The 21,324-nt window shown below is 36.5% G+C and overlaps 1 protein-coding gene across 2 annotated transcripts in view; it reads left to right on the top strand.

Moving 5' to 3' along the window:
- LOC106881287 (long-chain-fatty-acid--CoA ligase 5) overlaps positions 1 to 21,324 on the top strand; it is a 91,749-nt gene that overhangs the window by 69,691 nt on the left and 734 nt on the right. For both annotated transcript variants that reach the window (XM_052968636.1, XM_052968637.1), the window contains 14 exons: positions 596 to 628; positions 2,036 to 2,087; positions 3,702 to 3,772; positions 4,414 to 4,485; positions 5,783 to 5,917; positions 7,558 to 7,640; positions 9,425 to 9,575; positions 11,247 to 11,319; positions 12,998 to 13,086; positions 13,809 to 13,925; positions 15,023 to 15,076; positions 16,841 to 16,930; positions 18,043 to 18,150; positions 19,165 to 19,236. In XM_052968636.1, coding sequence (XP_052824596.1) covers positions 596 to 628; positions 2,036 to 2,087; positions 3,702 to 3,772; positions 4,414 to 4,485; positions 5,783 to 5,917; positions 7,558 to 7,640; positions 9,425 to 9,575; positions 11,247 to 11,319; positions 12,998 to 13,086; positions 13,809 to 13,925; positions 15,023 to 15,076; positions 16,841 to 16,930; positions 18,043 to 18,150; positions 19,165 to 19,236 — 1,200 coding nt within the window. The remainder of the gene's footprint in view (positions 1 to 595; positions 629 to 2,035; positions 2,088 to 3,701; positions 3,773 to 4,413; positions 4,486 to 5,782; positions 5,918 to 7,557; positions 7,641 to 9,424; positions 9,576 to 11,246; positions 11,320 to 12,997; positions 13,087 to 13,808; positions 13,926 to 15,022; positions 15,077 to 16,840; positions 16,931 to 18,042; positions 18,151 to 19,164; positions 19,237 to 21,324) is intronic.

The following is a 21,324-nucleotide window of genomic DNA, read 5'->3' as shown; positions in this document are numbered from 1 at the left end:
ATATATATATATATATATATATATATATATATATATATTAACCCATTTTAAACCAGGTTAACCCAGTCGAAATTTTAAAGATAGTTATATAAATAGGGATAATAAACATTTGGAAGCATACAGCTAACTTTTATTGCAGTAAATAAACTAAATACAATGGTTAAATAAATACAACAAGCACTATTTTGCGTCCAGCTAACATTTATTGCAGTAAACGAACCAAATACAACCGTGCAAGTGTCTTACTATAGAGTAGACACATGGCTTATCTATGTTCATTTTAATGAATACTTTCTTTGATCTTAGTTGTCATGTAATGTTCAAAATTCAAAAGCTGCTGAATATATATGTTCTTATATTCCAATCCTGGGTCAGTTATGTTACCACATCTCTTCTGGTAGCACATATTGAAGTCCCATTTTCTAAAATCTCAGAGACCATTCTTTACAGAGAACAATATTCGATAGGTTTTAGTTTCAGGACTAAAAAAATTCTGACTACATTTCTTTCTCATTAATTACATAATGTCTTTTACATTTGTCTTGGTATTCTTTTATTTTACTATTTTTTTAATATTATTTTTATTCTATTCCAGAAATTAGGAGAAGAGAACCCACACAAGCTTGTGGTAAATTTCATTTGTTTCTTTTTATATATATTTTCATTTTTCACTTCAATTTTTAAATATCTAAACAACTACAACGAAGTTTTAGTTAATAATTTAATACAACAGTGTGTATTGCAATAGTTTCTGCTAACTTGAAAACATTCCTGTGATTACATCAGTGCATGTTTTTAAATATTTGCAGATATTTCTGTTATATACATGCTTACTCAAAACAAGAAATTTGTGTGTGTGTGTTAGAGAGAGAGAGAGAGTGAGAGACAAGTACTCTTCGCCATCTCAGAATTAACTACATAGTAAGCCCTGACAACCTCCCAGTTAGTTTGATCATAAACGGCTGTCATGAACTGAGTAGAGCTGCACAAAAGGAAGATGACAAGAACGACACTGCAGGAATAACACTTCTATTGGCAGATGGTAAAATGTTTACCAGAATCATATACTCCAGGCAAATATGTAGTTTTCAGTCTGGATTAGTACCAATGATATAGTTCACTCTGAGATAGATACAGGAGAAATGTCGAGAGTGCATGATTCTATACCGATCTGAAATGAATGGGACACCTTGTTCACATGACTGATGTCTGACCGAGCTACAAGTGGGAGCTTAACAACACAGGCCGAAAGAAGATATGCAGAGATCAGTTCAGGTTTAGACTGATATAGTGCAAGATATCTCAAACCCAGTAAGAAGAAACAGGCTACGGATCATATTGGCTGCTGCTTGGTGGTGCAAAAACCATACAAGCATGCTCGCTCTTGGAAATGAACAGATGGAAATGGGATCACACTACAAAAAAAATAAAAACAGCCATCATCTACCATAACCACACTACAACCACTATGTATGTGTACACCACATGTGCAAGAACTTGTGGATTTTGTAATGGTCTGTGCATACATGTGTGTGTTTATTCATAGATGGCAGTGTTAAGAACATCATCATCACCAATAAGGGCTGTCTAAAAAGAAAATGTACGTGTGTGTGTGTGTGTGTGCACTTATATACACACTATGCACAGTAATAATGGTGATGGCGTTTATTACATGCACACACACACACATATGTATGAGTGTATTTCTGTGTGTTTGTATGACTGTTACTATGTCTATATATTTATATGTGTGTAAATCTGTGTGTCTGTTTTAGTGTTAGTCATAAGATGACAAACTGTAAGCATAAAAACATATTTGGAATTATTTTCATTTCAAAGAGATAGTTTCTTTATATAATATTCATTCAACCTTTAAATGCACAAGTAGTTTTGTTAAGGAGGTTAAAAGTATTTGGGCCAAGGCTACCTCCCACCTTCCCTTCCCATTGGACTCAGTGATTTATGAGCTGTATTTCCCTTGATTAAAAAAAAAAAAGAATTGTGTTAATTTTATCCTGTTTTTATTATTGTTCAGCCTTGCAAATCAACAGATGTATGCATAATTTGTTACACAAGTGGTACAACTGGTAAGTTAGTTTTACATTTTATGGTCAGTATTATGAATTGTGAAAAATATTTGGCTAATAAAAATGGAATTATATTTTCTCGGAAGTGAAATTTATTAGACATTTTTGGTGTTTGTAAATAAAGTATTATCATAAAAATTATTAATATTAAACTATTGAAAGCAGCAATACGTCAATACTTATTCTTGTATCATGAAATGTCATAAACAATATACCCTGTAACCATTTTGTTGCCTTATTTTTATTGAATTACACTCTCTTTAGGTTTTTAACGATTTAGCATATAAAATGCCATATCTAGCCCAAATATTCTACCTGTTTATGTTCATACTAGCCATATCTGGTCTCTCGCACCTACCTTACAATGTCATTCTAAACATAAGCAATCACACCATTGAAATCTTGGAATTGCAAGATGATGCAGGATTAAATCAAAACATCATCATCATTTAACGTCCGTTTTCCATGCTGGCATGGGTTGGACAGTTTGACTGAGGTCTGGAGAGCCAACGGCTGCACCAGGCTCCAATCTGATCTGGCAATGTTTCTACAGCTGGATGCCCTTCTTAATGCCAACCACTCCAAGAGTGTAGTGTGTGCTTTTTATGTGCCACTGGCACAGGAGCCAGTCAGGCGGGCCTAGAATCGATCACGGCCAGATAGTGCTTTTTACATGCCACCGGCACAGGAGCCAGTCAGTGGGTACTAGCATCAGCCACATTCGGATGGTGCTTTTTACGTTCCACGGGTACAAGAGCCAATCAAGGGGTACTAGCATCGACCACATTTAGTTGGTGCTTTTTACATGCCACCAGCATGGGGGACAGTCAGGCAGAGAGAGAAAGAAAGAAAACTTGACCATGTTTGGATGGTACTTTTTATGTGCCACTGGCATGGGAGCCAGTTGGGGGCACTAACCACAGCTACGATATTGGTTTTACTTGACTCAACAGGTTTTCTCAAGCATATCATATCGCCTGATGCATCAGGAGTATTCTTAACAGGGCCGGACATGTGTGGCTGCGATCTCACTTCAGTTGCCAGGGCTTCTCAATCGCAGCATATCTCCAAAGGTCCTGGTCTCCTGTTATTGCCTCTGTGAGGCCCAATGTTTGAAGGTCATGAATAAATATGTGGGACTAAATATGCAACAAGACACTTTATTTCTTGTTGCTCCAGTTTGTTCAGCTGTAGAAATGAGTTGCAACATCACTGGTGCCAAGCTGTATTGGCCTTTGCCTTTTCCCTTGGATAACATCAATGGTATGGAGAGGGGAGGCTGGTATGCATGGGCGACTGCTGGTCTTCCATAAACAACCTTGCCCAGACTTGTGCCTCAGAGGGGAACTTTCTGGGTGCAATCCCATTGGTCATTCATGACTGAAAAGTGTCTTTTTTTTTTATTTACTCAAGTCTTATTGCATGCTATGGTATGCTGTGAGATATATATTTTTTTTTTATTTAAGCATATTAATGTCAATTATTCAACTATTTTAGAATCCAACTTGAGCCTTTTATTGATTGATAACATATTTATTATGGACATTTTTATATTTTGATATGGCCATGTTTCTTCTCTATGATCAAGATGATCACTTCTATCTATATTTGTAGGTATCCCCAAGGGCGCCATCCTTACACATAAAGGAATGTTAGCAGCAGTTATTGCAAGTATAAAACAGATGGTAAGTTCATATTTCCTTGTGGGTAGATTTTTTTTTCAATATATTTTTTTCCTTTGTGTGTAATTGGAAAGAGATAAATAGATAGATAGAGAGAGAGAAAGAAAACTTGAATGGTTGGCTAAAGACAGTAGAGTACTATTTCATCTTATTTTGCTCATGCTAGCAAGGGAGTTTCTAAGTAGTCAAATGACCATCTAGACATAACAGTCAAATCTCCTTCAACCCACCCATTACTTAGGTTTAGGCCTGTCATGAGCCTCAGGACTTGTAAGGCCGGAGCTTAACCATAAATGATTGAGATTACTAAACTCCCCAACTATTGCACTATATAGCAAAATCTTCATGACAGTATTAATGCTGAGTTTATTTACATCTCTGTTACCTGGCAAATCAGCAAACGAAATTGATAAAATAAACATCAGACTTAAAATCAAGTTCTGGGGTTGAGTTGTTTGACTAAACCTTTCACTATGGTGCACCAGCATGGTCGTAATCCAATGAATAAAACAAGTAGAAGATAAAAAAAAATAATGAAAGCACTGATTTTCTTACATTATTTTTCGTTTTACTATTTTAATTTAAAAAAAAACAACTTTTTTTTCTTAAACTTTTAATTTTATTTTCCTTTTGTGTTTCTGCAGCATATCATTGGCTGTGAAGATGTAATGATATCTTACTTGCCATTAGCTCACGTCTACGAAAGATTTGTTCAAGTAAGTGTTTTTCTTGGATTTTTTATACATACCTTACTTAAAACTGAAATACTTCACATACTCATTAAACACACCCTGACTGAGTGTATATTTCCAAAGTATATTTACGGTATATTGCCAACACTTTACTCCACTATTTTTACATGTATAATACATTTACAGTTAAATCTTTTGAGACTAACCTGCCTTTCGTCTTATGACATAAGCTTCCTGTTTTAAAGGGGATTTAAATTAAAACTTTCTTTCAGAGATTCATGTTAATTTATGTTTTAAAAACCAGCTTAATAATGGCAATGTTACTTTACTAAATTCTTCATTCATCATCGTCGTCATTTAATGTCTGCTTTCCATGCTGGCATGGGTTGGATGGTTTGACTGAGGGCTGGCAAGCCAGAAGGCTGCACCAGGCTCCAGTCTGATCTGGCAAATTTCTACAGCCAGATGCTCTTCTTAATGCCAATCACTCCGAGAGTGTAGTGGGTGCTTTTACATGGCACTGGCATGAAGGCCAGTCAGGTGATACTGGCATTGTTTCCCAACCACATGGTTCAGGGTTCAGTCCCACTGTGTGGCACTTTGGGCGAGTGTCTTTTACTATAGCCTCAAGCCTTGTGAGTGGATTTGTTAGATGGAAATTGATAGAAGCCTGTTATATGTATATCTATGTGTATGTATCTTTCTCTTCCAGTCCCCCTACCACTGCTTGACAGCATGTGTTGGTGAGTTTGTATCTCCATAACTTAGCAGTTTGGCAAAAGGGACCAATAGAATAAGTACAAAGCTTAAAAAATAAGTGCTGGGGGTCGATCCATTTGACTAAATATTCCAGGCAGTGCCCCAGCATGGCTGCAGTCTAATGACTAAAACAAGTAAAAGATATACATATATCATTTATAAGCATACTGGTATAATCATGATGTATCAAAATGATGGCAGTTTAGAAGAAATAAACTAAACCTGTACTTGATAAATGCATTGACAACATACGTTCCATATATTTGATACAGTCTTGCTACAACTCATCATAGATTACTTCTGATCAAAGTTCATTTACTGAGAGTAATAATATTTTGTCAATAATAATGTAGCCTGCATTCCATAGCCATAGCATCATATAGATGTCATTATGACATGCCTTCTCTATAACACTGTTAAGATGAAGCATGCAAACATCATAACCTACAAATCTTATTCACTATATGTTGTTTGCATATATTTCTTATGGTTAATATACAAGAGTTTAATATATTAGAATTTTCGTGTATTTTCATAAAAATTTCTGTTTCCTTTGTTTTAGGTGATGCTTTATATTGCCGGTGGTTCCATTGGTTTCTTCAGTGGTGATGTCAAAAAACTAATGGATGATATAAAAGTTCTAAGGCCCACTATTTTCCCCTCAGTACCACGGTTATTAAACAGATTATATGACAAAGTAAGAATTTTACAGATTTTTAAAAATTCTTTTACAGGCACAGATGTGGCTGTGTGGTTGAGAGGTTTGTTTACTAACCATGTGGTCTCAGGTTCAGTTCCACTGCACAGCACCTTGGCAAATGTCTTCTATTGTAGCCTTGAGCCAACCAAAGTTTTGTGTGTGGATTGGCATGATGTCAAGACAAGAAGACATAAGCACCCACACACACAATGAGAGAGAGAGAGAGAGAGAGTGTTGGAATCGTTCAGCTTCTACCTAACAAATCCCTTTACGAGGCTTTGGTTGGTATGGGGACTATAATAGATGGTTCTAAGTACCGTACAACAGGACTGAACTTGAAACTGCAGTTGTGAAACTCATTTCTTCACCATGCAGTCATGTGTGCCTCTGGCATGGAATGTCATTTTTACTGGATGGTTGAATGGTTAGTGTTTTTTTTTTTTAACTGTTATACTGCATGGCACATTGGTCCCTCTATGCCCACTTCCTCTGGTTTCTCTGGACAGTTTTTGTATCATGCTAAACAAGCTGTTGCTAACTCCTCACGCAACTCTCCTTTTCCATTATTTTAGAAGCAAGTGGTCTCTCATGGTCCTCTTGTAGCTGAGAGGGAGTATGAAGAGTTGACCCCACCCACCGTACTTAATTAGTGCTTTAATAATCCACTCTCTCTGTTAGATTTGTACATAGCATTTATGCACTGGTTTTTCTTATAATATATCTGTTTAGTTTATAAGTTTTATTTACATAAAGATTAAATCACAATTTGATTACAAAGAAAAAAGGAAAGGGGCGGAGGCTAAGAAGCTGAAGATGTTGCAGGGAGGGAGTACACCTCAGAACAAATGGTGTTTTCAGCCGCATCTAGCTGACATAACCATAGTGATGTTACCATGGAGAATGGACAGCAACACTCACTGCACCCCACTCTGCAGGGCTCATTTCTTAGTTGCACTGCAATTACTCCAATTTTGCAGGGAAAATTGAAAGCGTGAGGTCCAAGAACACTCGAGGTTTCAGTGGTGACTGGCACAAACTGATGGTGGCCGGTCAGGTTTTTTTAATGCTAACTTGTTTCACGTTAAGTGCTTCAATGTTACTCTCATTCTCCATTCCTCCTCTATTTAAGTGTGTAAGCATATTTCTTTATGTGTATGAAGAGAGGGAGAGTATTTATGTCAATTGGGTTCAATTAATAAATTGTATTCATTCTCTCTCTCTATATATATGTGCATGTGTGTGTATGTTTCTATATGTGCATTTGCTTGTGTGTGTGCATGTATATATCTGCTTCCTGTGCCAAAAAGTACTGCTGCCAAAGTGGGTTGAATGTCCAGTCAGCCATGCGAAATCATCAGTGTCCAAACAACTGCTCCCAATTGTCTCTCATTCCAAATTCCATATTAGAACAATAAAAAGTTTCAATTTAAACTGTTTCGATATAGTCAGCTGAGATATTTTGCCCTCAGTTAAAATTCAAATGCTTGCTGTTTCTTTTAATCGCCAACATTTATTTACTGCAACTATGTTGATATCAATTAAATACAAGGTAAATCAGATTAAATTCATTTGAAATTTTCTGTGAATGAAATAACATTATTAAATAAATTTTACATTTAAAAAATATTTTTTGACAGATTTTAGAAAAAGTAAACTCAAGCAAAGTAAAGCAATGTGTGTTCAATATGGCATTATCTGCCAAAGCAAGTGAATTGGAAAGGTAAGCTGTTTTTTTTTTAACTTATGATTTATGTAATAAGTTTATTTTCCCTTTGTAGTGGCGCGAAATTATAGCCGCCATTGAGGAAGTACTATTCTGCGCATGCGCAGGGGACTTCACCACCGGAAGCCCCTCGAGTTGCGCATGCGTAGTAAAACTCGTACTTAAGCAGTTACTTTCATTATCTCGGTGAGTTGAGCCTGAGACCTTCTACGTGACAACACTTCGCTCCTCCACGAAGCACTTTTACACCGTTCTCTGGCAGGCATCAAGGAAGACCTTAACCTTCCATTACCAACTATAACTTAATCAGCGGTGGCTAAGCTGAATGACAGGAATTGTGAAACCAAGCATCATCATAAATAAAACCTTTTTATTATGTTGTTAATTGTTCCTATGTCTCTTCATTTATAATGCTGTTGAAAGGTGATAGAGAGAGACTAAAGTCTCGATGATCACTATCAACCAACGTTTACACCTTTCTTTGTAACTGTTTTGAAATTTAGAACTGACACCAATGAAAACATTTGCTTATCAATGAAGAAGATGTTTTATTTTGATTTTTGTTTTTAGCAAGGTGTCTTTAGCTGTAGCCATATTTGTGTCATGCTCAGCAACTCTAAAGGTCAAGTATTCTCTTGACACATGTTTTCTGTATTGAATGCAAGGCCCACTTACCCACCCACTGATCTGCAAGAATAACAAGTTATAATACTTGTGAGTGAAATATAGCTTTCAAACATATACTGTATTTGATGGCCTATTAGACACATAAGTGCATAAGATGCACCCTAGCCTAGGCTATACTTTTGTAAAATAAATTACCACTAAAATAAGGTTTTAATTCCTCCACTTACCTGTATACTTTTATGTTATTACCGGTAATTATAAGCAATTTATTGCATCCACATTTGATATAAACATGCCGTAGGCGATTGTTCCCCAATAGATGGCAGCACATGTTTTGTAAACATACATACCGCTTTGAGCAAGTTTTGAGCCTACATTGAGTGCATTGGACGCAAGGGATTTTTTAAAGCCATTTTGAGGTAAAAAAAGGTGCGTCTTATAGGCCATCAAATATGGTAATTACTGCTAGTAAAAGAAACATTCCGTCTTGGTTCTCTCTCTCTGTAGAAGGCTTTCTGTTTGTTTGTTCATCTTTGTGTATTTGTATCATCTCATCATCATCATCATCATCATCGTTTAATGTCTGCTTTCCATGCTGGCATGGGTTGGACAGTTTGACTGAGGACTGGCAAACCAGATGGCTGTACCAGGCTCCAATCTGATCTGGCAAGGTTTCTACACCTGGATGCCCTTCCTAATACCAACCACTCTGAGAGTGTAGTGGGTGCTTTTTACATGCCACCGGCATGAGGGCCAGTCAGGCAGCACTGGCAATGACCCAGGCTTGAATGGTGCTTTTTACATGCATGTTTCTTGTAATTGGGCAGGCATGATTATGTGGTCTGAAGGCTTGCTTCTCAACCATGTGATTTTGGATTTAGTCCCACTGTGCAGCACCTTGGGAAAGGGTCCTCTACTCTAACCCTGGGCTGTAATAGAGTGGATTTGGTAGTTGATGATGATGATGATCCAGTCCATGCCATGAGGCAGTGTTTTACAGCCAGAGCTTCTACTTGTTGCAAACCTTTTCAGTTGCATCTTATGACATGCAAGGACATGGCACATCTATGTCTACAACTGGGTAATGAAAATATATGGTAATGAAGACCAGAATCGTTTGAAATACTTATGCTCTTATATATCTTTTATTTCAGAGGTATTCTTCGCAATAACAGTTGGTGGGATAAATTAATTTTTCGTGAAATTCAAAAGACTTTAGGAGGACGTACAAAGTTGATTACGACAGGTTCTGCACCATTATCACCAAAAGTTCTTTCATTTTTACGTTGTGTTTTTGGTTGCATGGTAAGTTACCGTTTCTTGTATATTTATAATTCACATCAGCATCATCATCATCATAATCAATATTTTATGTCCAGCTTTCATACTGGCGCGAGTTGGATGGTTTGACGGGATCTGACAAGTATGACCCTATTTCTGTGACTGGATGTCCTTCCTAATGCCAGCCCCTTTACAATGGGTACTGGGTGTTCTTTTTTTTTTTCATGGCATCAGCAGCAGTGATGATTGCTTTGTAACTTGCAAGGCTAAGGGCCTAAAGTGACTGAGGGAGAAAAGAGAGTGGGGAATGATTCTAGGCAGGAGGATGAGGAATGGTAAGTAAGTGGGGAGGCTGAGGAGTATGACAGGGAACAGGGAAGCAGGAAGGGATTAGGAACAAAGTTATTGAGGAAATGGGAGGGATAAAGTTGAAAGATTTTGTTGGGTGGGTTGTGTAAAGGACTGGGTTGTCTAGGCTGTCTAATATGAATAAGTATGGACAGAAGGTGTAGCATAAAGGGAACAGAAATGGAGTAGCCTAGGGTGCAGAGGAATCCTAAGAAAGTCAGTGAAGGAAAGAGAAGTGTAGAGGGTTGATGGTGGTGGGGGTTATTCAGAGGAGGAAAGATAAGAGGTACTGAGGGGGTAGAGAAGCTGTAGGGGAGAAGACAGTGCATAAAAAATTGCTTCATTGCTTATGTATATTTTAAGACTACAAATTGTACTATTGATACTGTGATGGTATATTGACTAATGGTTATGAAGTTTGTCAAAGGTTCATTTCCTGGATAGCACATTGGGTCCTTATCAAATTGCCTGCCCACTTCTTTAAGCGCAACAAACCTTTGACTACAACAAACACACACATAAAGCGTTCACCCTGTGTAATCTGCACACTCCATGTTATGCTGCTGTCTTTTTCTTTTAGATATATAATTAGTTCTTAGTCCATCTGTGTATTATTAATTCCTTTTGTCATCTAGATCAAAGGTCCCCTACACATGGGATTACAGACCAGTGCCAAGTCGTAAATCCTTTGGTAGTGGGCCACACAGAAAGAATAAATTTTGAAATTTTATTTCTATTTTAATGGTTGTCACAATCTGCAGGGTGTTTTTGCATTATATACGTATTATATATGTAATAATTAAATTATGTATTACACACTTCACTGTGTTTTGTTATGCACATGATCCCCTGGTCTGTGTAAGAATTGTCTTGTATGGAACCAGTCCATGGTGCAAAGAAAATGTTGGGAACTGTGGATCATCATCATCATCATCATCATCATCATTGTTTAACGTCCATCTTCCATGCATGCATCGGTAGGATGGTTCATAGGAGCTGGTCAGGTAGAAAACTACCCTATGCTACTGTGTCTGTTTTGGTAGGGTTTTTATGGCTGGATGCCCTTTCTAATATCAACCCCTCTGCAGAGTGGACTCAGTGCTTTTTACATGGCATTAGCGCCAGCGAGGTTAGTTTTGGTATAATTTTTACAGCTGGATGCCTTTCCAAATGCCAACCACTTTATAGTGGGACTGGATGTTTTTATGTAGCACCAGCACGGGCAGGGTCACTAAATAACTTTACCTTCACTAATAAAGTTGTCACTGTAGCTATTTACTGTATTTAAAATAAGCTATTTTAATCTAAACTGTTTCACTCTGTGCTTATTTTTTTATACTTTAAAAGATAATCGAAGGTTATGGCCAAACTGAAACCCATGGTGTATGCACCCTTCAGCATCTTGGTGATATGAGCATTGGTAAGATTTGTTTTATGTTTCATTTTTTAATTTGGTTTGTAAGATTTGTGATGTGAACTTGTATGTTGAAACATATTTTGTTGTATCTTGGGAGGGTCATTATGTCAATAATAAACACATGCACTGACTCTCATTCACTTCATTATTTATACTATTTGTCAATTGGTTAACTATTTAGCCAATCAGTTAATTGATTGTCATTGATGAGGTCATGAATGGTGATGAAAAGACTTTAACAAGCATGATTGATTGATTGATTGATTGAATCAAACAATTAATTAGTTTAGTTTTTCTCAACCATTTTTCCCCTATGGACCCCTTTGATTCATATTTTACTCTGATGGACCCTCATAGCCATTCTGACTTTAGAAAATCCTGTTATATTTTTATTATCAAATATCATTAGGTATTGTATTTAAAAAATTGTTAAAATATTTTGTGTTGTAGAAGTACAAATAATTCAATGCCTGTAAATTTTAACACAAAATCTTATATGGACCTCTAAGGGCCATATGAACCTTGATTGAGAACCACTGGATTAGTTGATTGGTTAAATGGTTAACCAATAGATAAATAAACAATAAAAAAGTGAAAGTGAACCAGTGCATGTATTCATTAGCATAGTGACCCTCCTGGAATACAATAAGATATATGTATTTTTAATACTTGCTTCCTTCAGGGTTTTACAATGTCATCATCATCATTGTCGTTTAACGTCCACTTTCCATGCTGGCATGGGTTGGATGGTTTGACTGAGGACTGGTGAGCCAGAGGCTGCACCAGGCTCAATCTGAACTGGCAAAGTTTCTACAGCTGGATGCCCTTCCTAACGCCAACCACTCCGAGAGGGTAGTGGGTGCTTTTTACGAGCCACCGTCACAAGGGCCAGTCAGGCAGTTCTGGCAATGTATCTGTGATAACCTTGATCTTTAAAACTCCTTTCCTGTTGGAAGTGAAAGCCTGAGGTTTAGTTTCTACATCATTTTGTTGCTTCTGAGAGGAATATTTTAGCCATGAATTCTCTAATCCCCCTAATCTCATCTTGTCAACAAAGGTAATAACTCTCTGAAAATTTTTCACTTTGTTCTTACTCTAATTACCTGAACCCCTCAACTGCTTATATAAGCAAAAATTAAACAAATCACAACACCAAAGATTGTCTAAAAGCCATCAATTGTTCAATGGTCCTTTAAATTTGAAAAAATTTACTATAAGCTTGAGGCCCATACAGACAAACCTTTGTGGTCTGAATACAATAACCTCTGCTTTATAGAACTGGCCAATCTCATGTCGTATTCATTTAGGTATTCTGACTTACTCATCTTTCCTCCTTTCATTTCCTATTCGGTTTTCTCCACCCATGTTCTGCATTGATTAATATGTTAGTCCTTCCTCCTTCCAAATATTTTTCTTATAACTAACTGTTGATTTGTTGTAATAATTCAAGTGGAATGTTACTGGCATCAATCTCACCTATCTCATAGGACCTGCAAAGGCTGTAAGGTACAGACCCTTTCTGCAGACAAAACCAATATAAAAAAAAAAAACAATACAAACTGTTATAGGGTCTTTCACTGCCTGAAATTCACAACTTTATATATATATATGTACACACACACACACACACACACACACACACACATACACATATACACCTTTTGATATATTATCTTTACAGGAGTTGTTGGTCCACCATTAAGTTGCAGCTATATAAAACTTGTTGATATTCCTGAGATGAACTATTTTGCTGATAACAATAAAGGCGAGGTATGTAAACTGTTGTTGTTTCTGTTGTAGTTTGTCTTGAGTTAATAAAGAAAAGAGCCACCTGGTTAAGATATTTATTAAGGAAAACACGGCCATCTGAGATCTGTGTACAAGAGAAAACAAGTAGGAAGGTCACATGTTTCTGCATCTCTAAAAATGCAGGTGCTTTCTTCATGTTGTTACAACAATAACATGCATGACCCTGGATAGTGTGTGAAATAATATCTCCTTCATCAGTTGGAATAATGTTTAAGGGACAGCATGCCTTGTTTTCAAGACTGTAGATGTGAGAAAGGAGGTGAAGCTGATTTGTCATGTACCTCCCCATAGACTAGTACCACATTATATGAGACAACACAATGTGAGGCTTACAGTGAAAGAAATTTGCAATCACTTTGACCCTTGCCTTGGTGTTACATTATAGTATAGTACATGTAGATGGTAAGTACCAAAGCGATCAGAAGGGGCAGCATGAATATGCAAATCCTAAGGATGCCCAAAGATCACAGGCTTCTTCAGAGCTGTGTCTTGCGAGTGGAAAACAATATTAGACTATTAGTCCTTTTGAGATGTAGGCAAAGATAATTGTTTTAAAAAAATTCTAATGTTCATTTTTTTGTTTTAACACTGATTATTTTCAGTTTTAATAAATATTTGTTTTAGAAATGTAATTTTCTTGCATTTTTATTAAAACTCATTGCATCCTTTCTCTTCATTTTCAGATTTGTGTCAAGGGTGATAACATATTCAGTGGTTATTTCAAAAATGACGAGAAAACCCAGGAAGTTTTTGACAGTGATGGCTGGTTACACACCGGTGATGTTGGTGAATGGTTACCAGTAAGTTAAACTTTTTTTTTACTTACTAAAACTCAGTCAAGTTGAAATCAAACAATTTTTTTGAGAAATTAATTGGATTTATCTTTTCAAGGTTTTACAGCCTTAACTGTTTTTAATCTTAATCTTTCATTTAAATTTGCAGTGTTAATATTTCAGTCACAACAATAAATGTTTCTTCAATTTAAAAGAGTATTCATTTAGGAGTATTAATCCATTACAACAATCTAGGAACTATACTCTTTGAAGTATTGGATTAATTTCAACAATTTAGGAAGTACTTACTTTGAAATATTGAATCCAAAAACAATCCAAACATTTTATTTTCTTTGTTAATATCAGTCATTGAAGAAAAAGACTTATTAAACATGTACATTGAATGTCTGTGAATATACTCATGCTTTATTCCAAGCTCTGATAATACAGAAGTTAGTTTATTTGAAAAAAATTCCTCTTGAAGTCTTGATTTTTCAAAATTAATTGTAACATACTGGCAGGGTATTTCATTAAAAATATGATCATAAAAGATTTAAGCTGCTAATGGAATTCAGATTGTAAGAAGTCAGGAACACTGAATTCAATGAGCTATTAGGTGTACATCAGAGCTCAGTCCTCAACCCTGTTATATTCATTATAGTCCCCCTTGCCATAACGGTGGGAGTTTCTGTATGCTGATGACACAGTCCTTCCTTTTAGCTGAATCTACCAAAGATTTGAAGAGGAAATTCCAAACTTGAAGCAAAACCTAGAATTAAGAGGCCTTATGGTTAACCTAGCTAAGACTAAACTTTTAGTTGGGAAGAAGACAGGGCCCTACTGCTATTGGCAAAGTGACGTTGCTCAATATGCATATGAGCGGTAGGTAAGTATGTAGGAATTTCATAAATTGTGAACTATAAACATACAGGAGATAAAGTAGGATCATAAGCAAGGTTGATGGAGAAGGTAGGCTTGATATGTGAGAGATGTACAAGAATGGTGGACAAAAATGAATCATTAGGATCATTGAATATCTTAAATGCCAGTTTTGAAGTTATTAATTCTCAAGTTATATTTTCTAAGTTTTGCTGTTCCTTTAACAATTTTCACTTAATTTCCAGAATGGAACTTTGAAAATCATTGACAGAAAGAAAAACATTTTTAAGCTATCACAGGTAATGCTTCTTTATGCACCGTATTTTTTTTTATTCAAAAAATTTACATGGGAGTTTTAAATTTTGTATATTTAATTAAACTTTCTGTTTTAATGGTGCTTACTTCTTTGTCTCCATGGAAAGAAATAATTTGTTTTATGAGTTAAAATTAGTCCACCACCATTTCTTAATGAATTTATAATGGCAAGAGCATGGTTAATTAATGACTGGCATCTCATTCAGAGGGAATGTTATGATTTCAGTCTCTTACTTGCCATAGAAAACCAGGTAACTGGCCCTACAAATCCTAGGACTGAAACATAGTAATGTCCAAGTAGGTTACTTTACTTTTAGAGGATCTGAACATGCCTTCTACCTCTTTGTCCCTTTCCATTTTTCTATGCATAAAGTGTGACCATTTGTACATAATGTGAAATGTCACTGCATTTAAACACATGAAATGTGAGATAACTTTGGAAGAGTATTCTAAAGCAAAAGTATATAAAAAAAATACTACTCACATTTTTCTATTTAGCAGACATGGTTATATTTCGCTTTTATTAAAGAGTGTTTGTAGTTTGTACAAGAGACATCTCCTATGTCTTTTGTTCTTAGACTTTTATGCAAAGAGAACTGTATGAGGGTTGTGAGCTGATGTTTAGATTGAATTGTGGTAGATTTGTCGATGGTAAAAACACATGGCATCTGGTGTACTGAAGAGAAAGGATTGGGTAAACTGCTCAGTTTGAGATCTTGCAGCAGACCTGCACTCAAGTAATGACGAGTGGAGGGCCAAGTGCATTAAATACTGTATTTGATGGCATAAAAGATGCACTTCGTTTCAAAGAATGTCACCCTAGGCCCTGTATACAAAGTTGGGCCTACATGGCATGCATTAATGTGCTAAAACTTTTTTTTTATTTCTTGAATATGCACTACTGAAATTGTGGTGCATCTAAGTTGCCTGTATGTCTTTTATGCCATCAAAAAAGATTTATAAAATTTTATAAGGGAATGTTGTGATTTCAGTTTCTTAATTGCCATAGAAACCAGTAAACTGGACCTACAAATCCTAGGACTCAAAGACAGTAATGTCCAAGTGGGTTACTTTAGTTTTACAGCATCACAACACACCTTCTGCCTTTTTGTCCCTTTCCATGTTTCTATACATAAAGTGTTACCACTTGAACATAATGTGAAATGTCACTGCATTTAGAGTAAATAAGTTCAAAGAAGTAAATTTAGGTGTACTGACTTTTGATAGTGTTTTTTTTTTTGAGTTGTATAAATATAGCTGTGTAAACATTAGATATACGAATGAGTGCTGAATAATTCCTGGCTTTGGGTGAAAGAAAATACAGGTGGATCAGTTAATTATGATTTTAGCCAACATATTCCCCTCTCAGGTTCACACACTGTTTGCAGTGATCCTTCAGTTTTTCTAAGCCCTGTAAAGGAACTTGGAAGATTGGTCCTCCAACTAAGCCTTTTGCGATACCCTTAGAACAAGGAGCCTTTCAGCACCCACTCGTATATACTTATGTGTAAGCAGTATTATTTTTTTTAAGATTTGTAGCTGTTAGGGTTTATAAATATATTTAATCTTAAAAGAAAAACTGGTTTTTGTGACACAGGAATCTTATGCTACTTTTATGCAAAAATAAATATAATTAAATCGTTTTTTAATACTGCTTCAATTTTTTTCATTATTTTAATTTTCCTCTATATTTTTAATTTTAACATGGGATATATTGTAATTTTTTAATTAATCTTTTATCTCAACAGGGAGAATATATAGCTCCTGAAAAAATTGAAAACATTTACATTCGTAGTCGTTTTGTTGCCCAGATATTTGTACATGGAGATAGTTTGCAAGTAAGTTGGGATTTCCCTTTTATGTAATATTTGTCATTGATGTTTATTTCTAGCTTCTGGTTAGCTTGATCGTAATATGCTTTAAGTTTCTGATGGACATTAATTTTTGCTCTCTAAGTATTTCATTGATTTGCTTTATTGGTGTTTATTAACAAGGAATCCAGGTATTCTACCCCCAAATTAGCATCTGCTGCCTCCCCCTTCTTTTCTTCTGCACCATGTACTAAATTAGTTATAACATTCTGCAACCAGCAGTTAGTTAAACTTTTAACCCTTTTCATACTAACCTGTCTAAGACATGTCTGAAAACAAACAGGAAGGGCCACTAAGCCTGAACAAGTTGAGTTGCTGAACGCAGAGGAACAAGCTTTGGCAGGAGACAGACAAGAATGCGTCTTATCCTTGCGGCTGATCAGAAAGAAAGAAGGAAAGAAAGAAAGCAATTCAAGTTAAGAAAAGAAAGATGGCTGATGGTCTCATGCAAGCAATAAGAGAGCAAAGGCGGAAGAGTGAGGGAGAGAGAGGGACAGACAGTGAATGACGAAGAGGAGAGAAAAAGAATTAGAGAAAGGATGAGAGAGAAAAAAATGAAAGGGGGAGAAGGGGAGATAAAAAGAATTAGAGAAAGGAAGAGAGAGGAAATGACAGAGGAGAGGGAAAGAGAAAGAGATAGGATAAGTGTTGCATCGAAATTATTAAGATTAAACTTACTTGGAAATGGATGCGTGGCGTTCAGTCATATAATAATATAAATAATATATAGATATATAGGCATATATACATATGTGTCCATGTATAAATGATGAGCTTCTTTCAGTTTCCACTTACTAAGTCCACTCACAAGGCTTTGGTCAACCTGGTGCTATAATTAGAAGACATTTGTCAAAGTGCCTTGCAGTGGAACTAAACCCAAAACCATGTGGTTGGGGGCTGGACTTCTTAACCACCCAGCCATAATAACATGATCTTCAAAAATATTTTTGTCCATATTAAAGACTCTCTTTAAATATTGGTTGATTACCGTCTGTTTCCTGTTATACCCATAAATTCTTATAATAACTGGAATAGTTGAAATAATGTTTGCTAATTCAAAATTTTGTTTTATGTATCAGTCTTGTTTAGTTGGAATTTGTGTTCCCGATGAAGAAGTCCTCTCCAAATATGCTGCCCAAGAATATGGCTTAGAGAATTGTTCCCTAGCACAGATGGCTCAAGACCCTGTAAGATGATTTTGTATTTGTTTTAATCTAAACCTCAGATCTAAACCTAATTTTACCTCATATCATAAAGTCACTGGTAGAAGTTCTCTTCTGTATCTCAACCTATCTGCCTGCCTGTATATATGTGTGTATGTATGTATATATATATGTGTGTGTGTGTGTGTGTCTTAGTGGTTGGCATATTAAGCTTGTGATTGTAAGGTCACAAGTTCAATTGTTGGTGTCACATTGTATTCTTGAGCAAGACACTTTATTTCACGTGGCTCCAGTCCACTCAGCTGGCAAAAATGAGTTGTACCTGTAATTCACTGGGCCAGTCTTATCATATTCTGTGTCATGCTGAATTTAATGCCTGTGTGTCTGTGGAGTTAATTACATGAGCAGGCTGTTTTGTTGATTAAATCAACTGGAACCCTTGTTGTTGTAACCAAGGCAGTGACAGTTATATGTATATAACTGCTGAGTGGTTGGTGATAGGAAGGGCATCCAGCTGTAAAAATCCTGCCAAAACAGTCACAGAAGTCTGGGGCAGGCTTCTGCCTGGCCAGCTCCTGTCAAACCATCCCACCCATGCCAGCATCGAAGGCAGATGTTAAACAACAATGATGATGATATCATCATCATCATCATCATCATCGTTTAACGTCCACTTTCCATGCTAGCATGGGTTGGACGATTTGACTGAGAACTGGCGAACCAAATGGCTGTACCAGGCTCCAATCTGATCTGGCAGAGTTTCTACAGCTGGATTCCTAATGCCAACCACTCCGAGAGTGTAGTGGGTGCTTTTACATGGCCTCAAAATTGCAAGCCTTGTGCCAAAATTTGAAACCATTATTAACCGAACTGAAGGCTGTGTATTTCAACAGAAATATAGAAAGAAATAGGTTTATGAACTTTGCCAATGGAAATCTTGATTTGAATATTTTGTCAGTTTACTTATCCTTAAATGAAAATAGTAATTTTAATTTCAGTCTGCATATTTGTTTATAATTGTACTTTGTGTTATTCCAGAGATTAAAGAAAGACATATTAGATGATATTGTTAAGCTTGGCAAAGAGGGTAATTTGAATTCATTTGAACAGGTAAGTTTGAAACTATTATTATCTATAATTGGTAAGGCAGCAAGCTGAATCGTTAGCATGCCAGACAAAATGTTTAGTGGTATTGATTCTGGCACTGTATGTTATGAATTAAAATTCTACCAAGGTTGACCTTACCTTTCATTCTTTCAGGGTCAATTAAATAAGTATCAGTCGAGCACTTTAGTCCAAGGAATTGTCTCTCCTGCTTCCCCCAAAATTGTTGGTCTTGTGTCAGAATTTGAAACAATTATGCGTTATTTGTTTTTTATATTACTGTAATTAAAAAAATAACAATAATGAAATTATTGTGTATAGGGCTCAGGTGTCCTACAGCTCATCGAAGGTACATGTACGGTACATAGAATTATGTACAAAAGTCAGGAAAGTGAATAGTGTAGGAGTCATGATATACATGTGTGCATATGTATGGAGGGTAGTGGAGGCGCAATAGTCCAGTGGTTAGGGCAGCGGACTCGCGGTCATAGGATTGCGGTTTCGATTCCCAGACCGGGCATTGTGAGTGTTTATTGAGCGAAAACACCTAAAAGCTCCACGAGGCTCCAGCAGGGGATGGTGGCGAACCCTGCTGTACTCTTTCACCACAACTTTCTCTTAATCTTATTTCCTGTTTCTGTTGTGCCTGTAATTCAAAGGGTCAGCCTTGTCACACTGTGTCACGCTGAATATCCCCGAGAACTACGTTAAGGGTACACGTGTCTGTGGAGTGCTCAGCCACTTGCACGTTAATTTCACGAGCAGGCTGTTCCGTTGATCGGATCAACTGGAACCCTCGACGTCGTAAACGACGGAGTGCCAACAACAATGTATGGAGGGTGGGGTATCAGGTGTAGTGTTGGTAAATTTCAGGAAGCATGGAGGTTTTAAAAGATGCAGTGTCTCAGCAACTAACAATTGATGCAGGTAGTTTGTTCCATGCTTCAGCAACTCTGAGTGTGAAAAAACATTTCCAAAAGTCATGGGAGCTGTGCTGTTTTCTGACTTTGTAGGTATGCCCACATGTGTTAGACACATGGAGCTCAAAAAGGTGCTCAAGGTGGTTGTTGGCGCGATGGTTAATAATTTTGTGGGTGTTTTGATGTATCTCTGCCCAGGGAAGCAAGGTATTCAGAGTATGGTAGATGCCTGATGGAGGGTATTTGCTTGGTTGCACATCTCCGAACAGTTTCCAGGAGGTCAGTGTCCCGAGGAGCAAGATAGGGTTCCAAGTGTGGCTGCATCATAGCCATATACAGCTTTAAATAAATAACTGAAGAACGGCCCTTGCTCTTCATTCCATATATTTAAATGTCTTTAAAAGTTATACATTTAAATAATATATAATTGGAAAAAAGGTATTTCAATTCGTTTATTTTGAAATTGATATTTGAATTTTTTTTACCTTTCCAATTTTTTTTATCACACCCTGCCTGAAACACTCCTTAGTTCTATGATACAAACTTCCTGTTTTAAGATAATCTGAATGAAATCCTTCCAAACACCAGATTAATAATGCCAAAAGTTATTTTGATAAATTCCTTATTTTCAAAATTAATTAAAATTGGGACTGAAAGCTATATCCATCACTGAGTTGGGCATCTGTGCAAAGTACCAAAGATCTCAAGACCAAAGACCCATCCAAAGTAAGGACCCAATATTGTTATGGCTTAGAGTTCAAAAGCCCACGAATTTTCAGTACCTTGCCAATAGGCTTCAGACATCTGTGAGGTGTAAGAGGTGGATGTGTTCAAAGAACGATTAGACAAACGTTCATCTGACACATCAGATGAACACAGATGACAGTAAGAAATGCAAAGAAGATCAAATCTGTTCAACTCAGTATTTCATCAGGATAGATTCCAGAAACAAGGGCAGGAATTGAGTCTAAAATAAGCAGGAGTGGCTGTGTGGTAATTAGCTTGCTTACCAATCACATGGTTCCGGGTTCAGTCCCACTGCATGGCACCTTGGGCAAGTGTCTTCTATAGCCTCAGGCCGACCAATACCTTGTGAGTGGATTTGGTAGACGGAAACTGAAAGAAGCCCATTGTGTGTGTGTGTATATATATATATATATATATATATATATAT

Source organism: Octopus bimaculoides, chromosome 6 (genome assembly GCF_001194135.2).
Source record: "Octopus bimaculoides isolate UCB-OBI-ISO-001 chromosome 6, ASM119413v2, whole genome shotgun sequence".
Classification (NCBI taxonomy): domain Eukaryota; kingdom Metazoa; phylum Mollusca; class Cephalopoda; order Octopoda; family Octopodidae; genus Octopus; species Octopus bimaculoides.
Note: the sequence above shows the minus strand (reverse complement) of the source record. Positions and strands in the feature narration are given on the sequence as shown.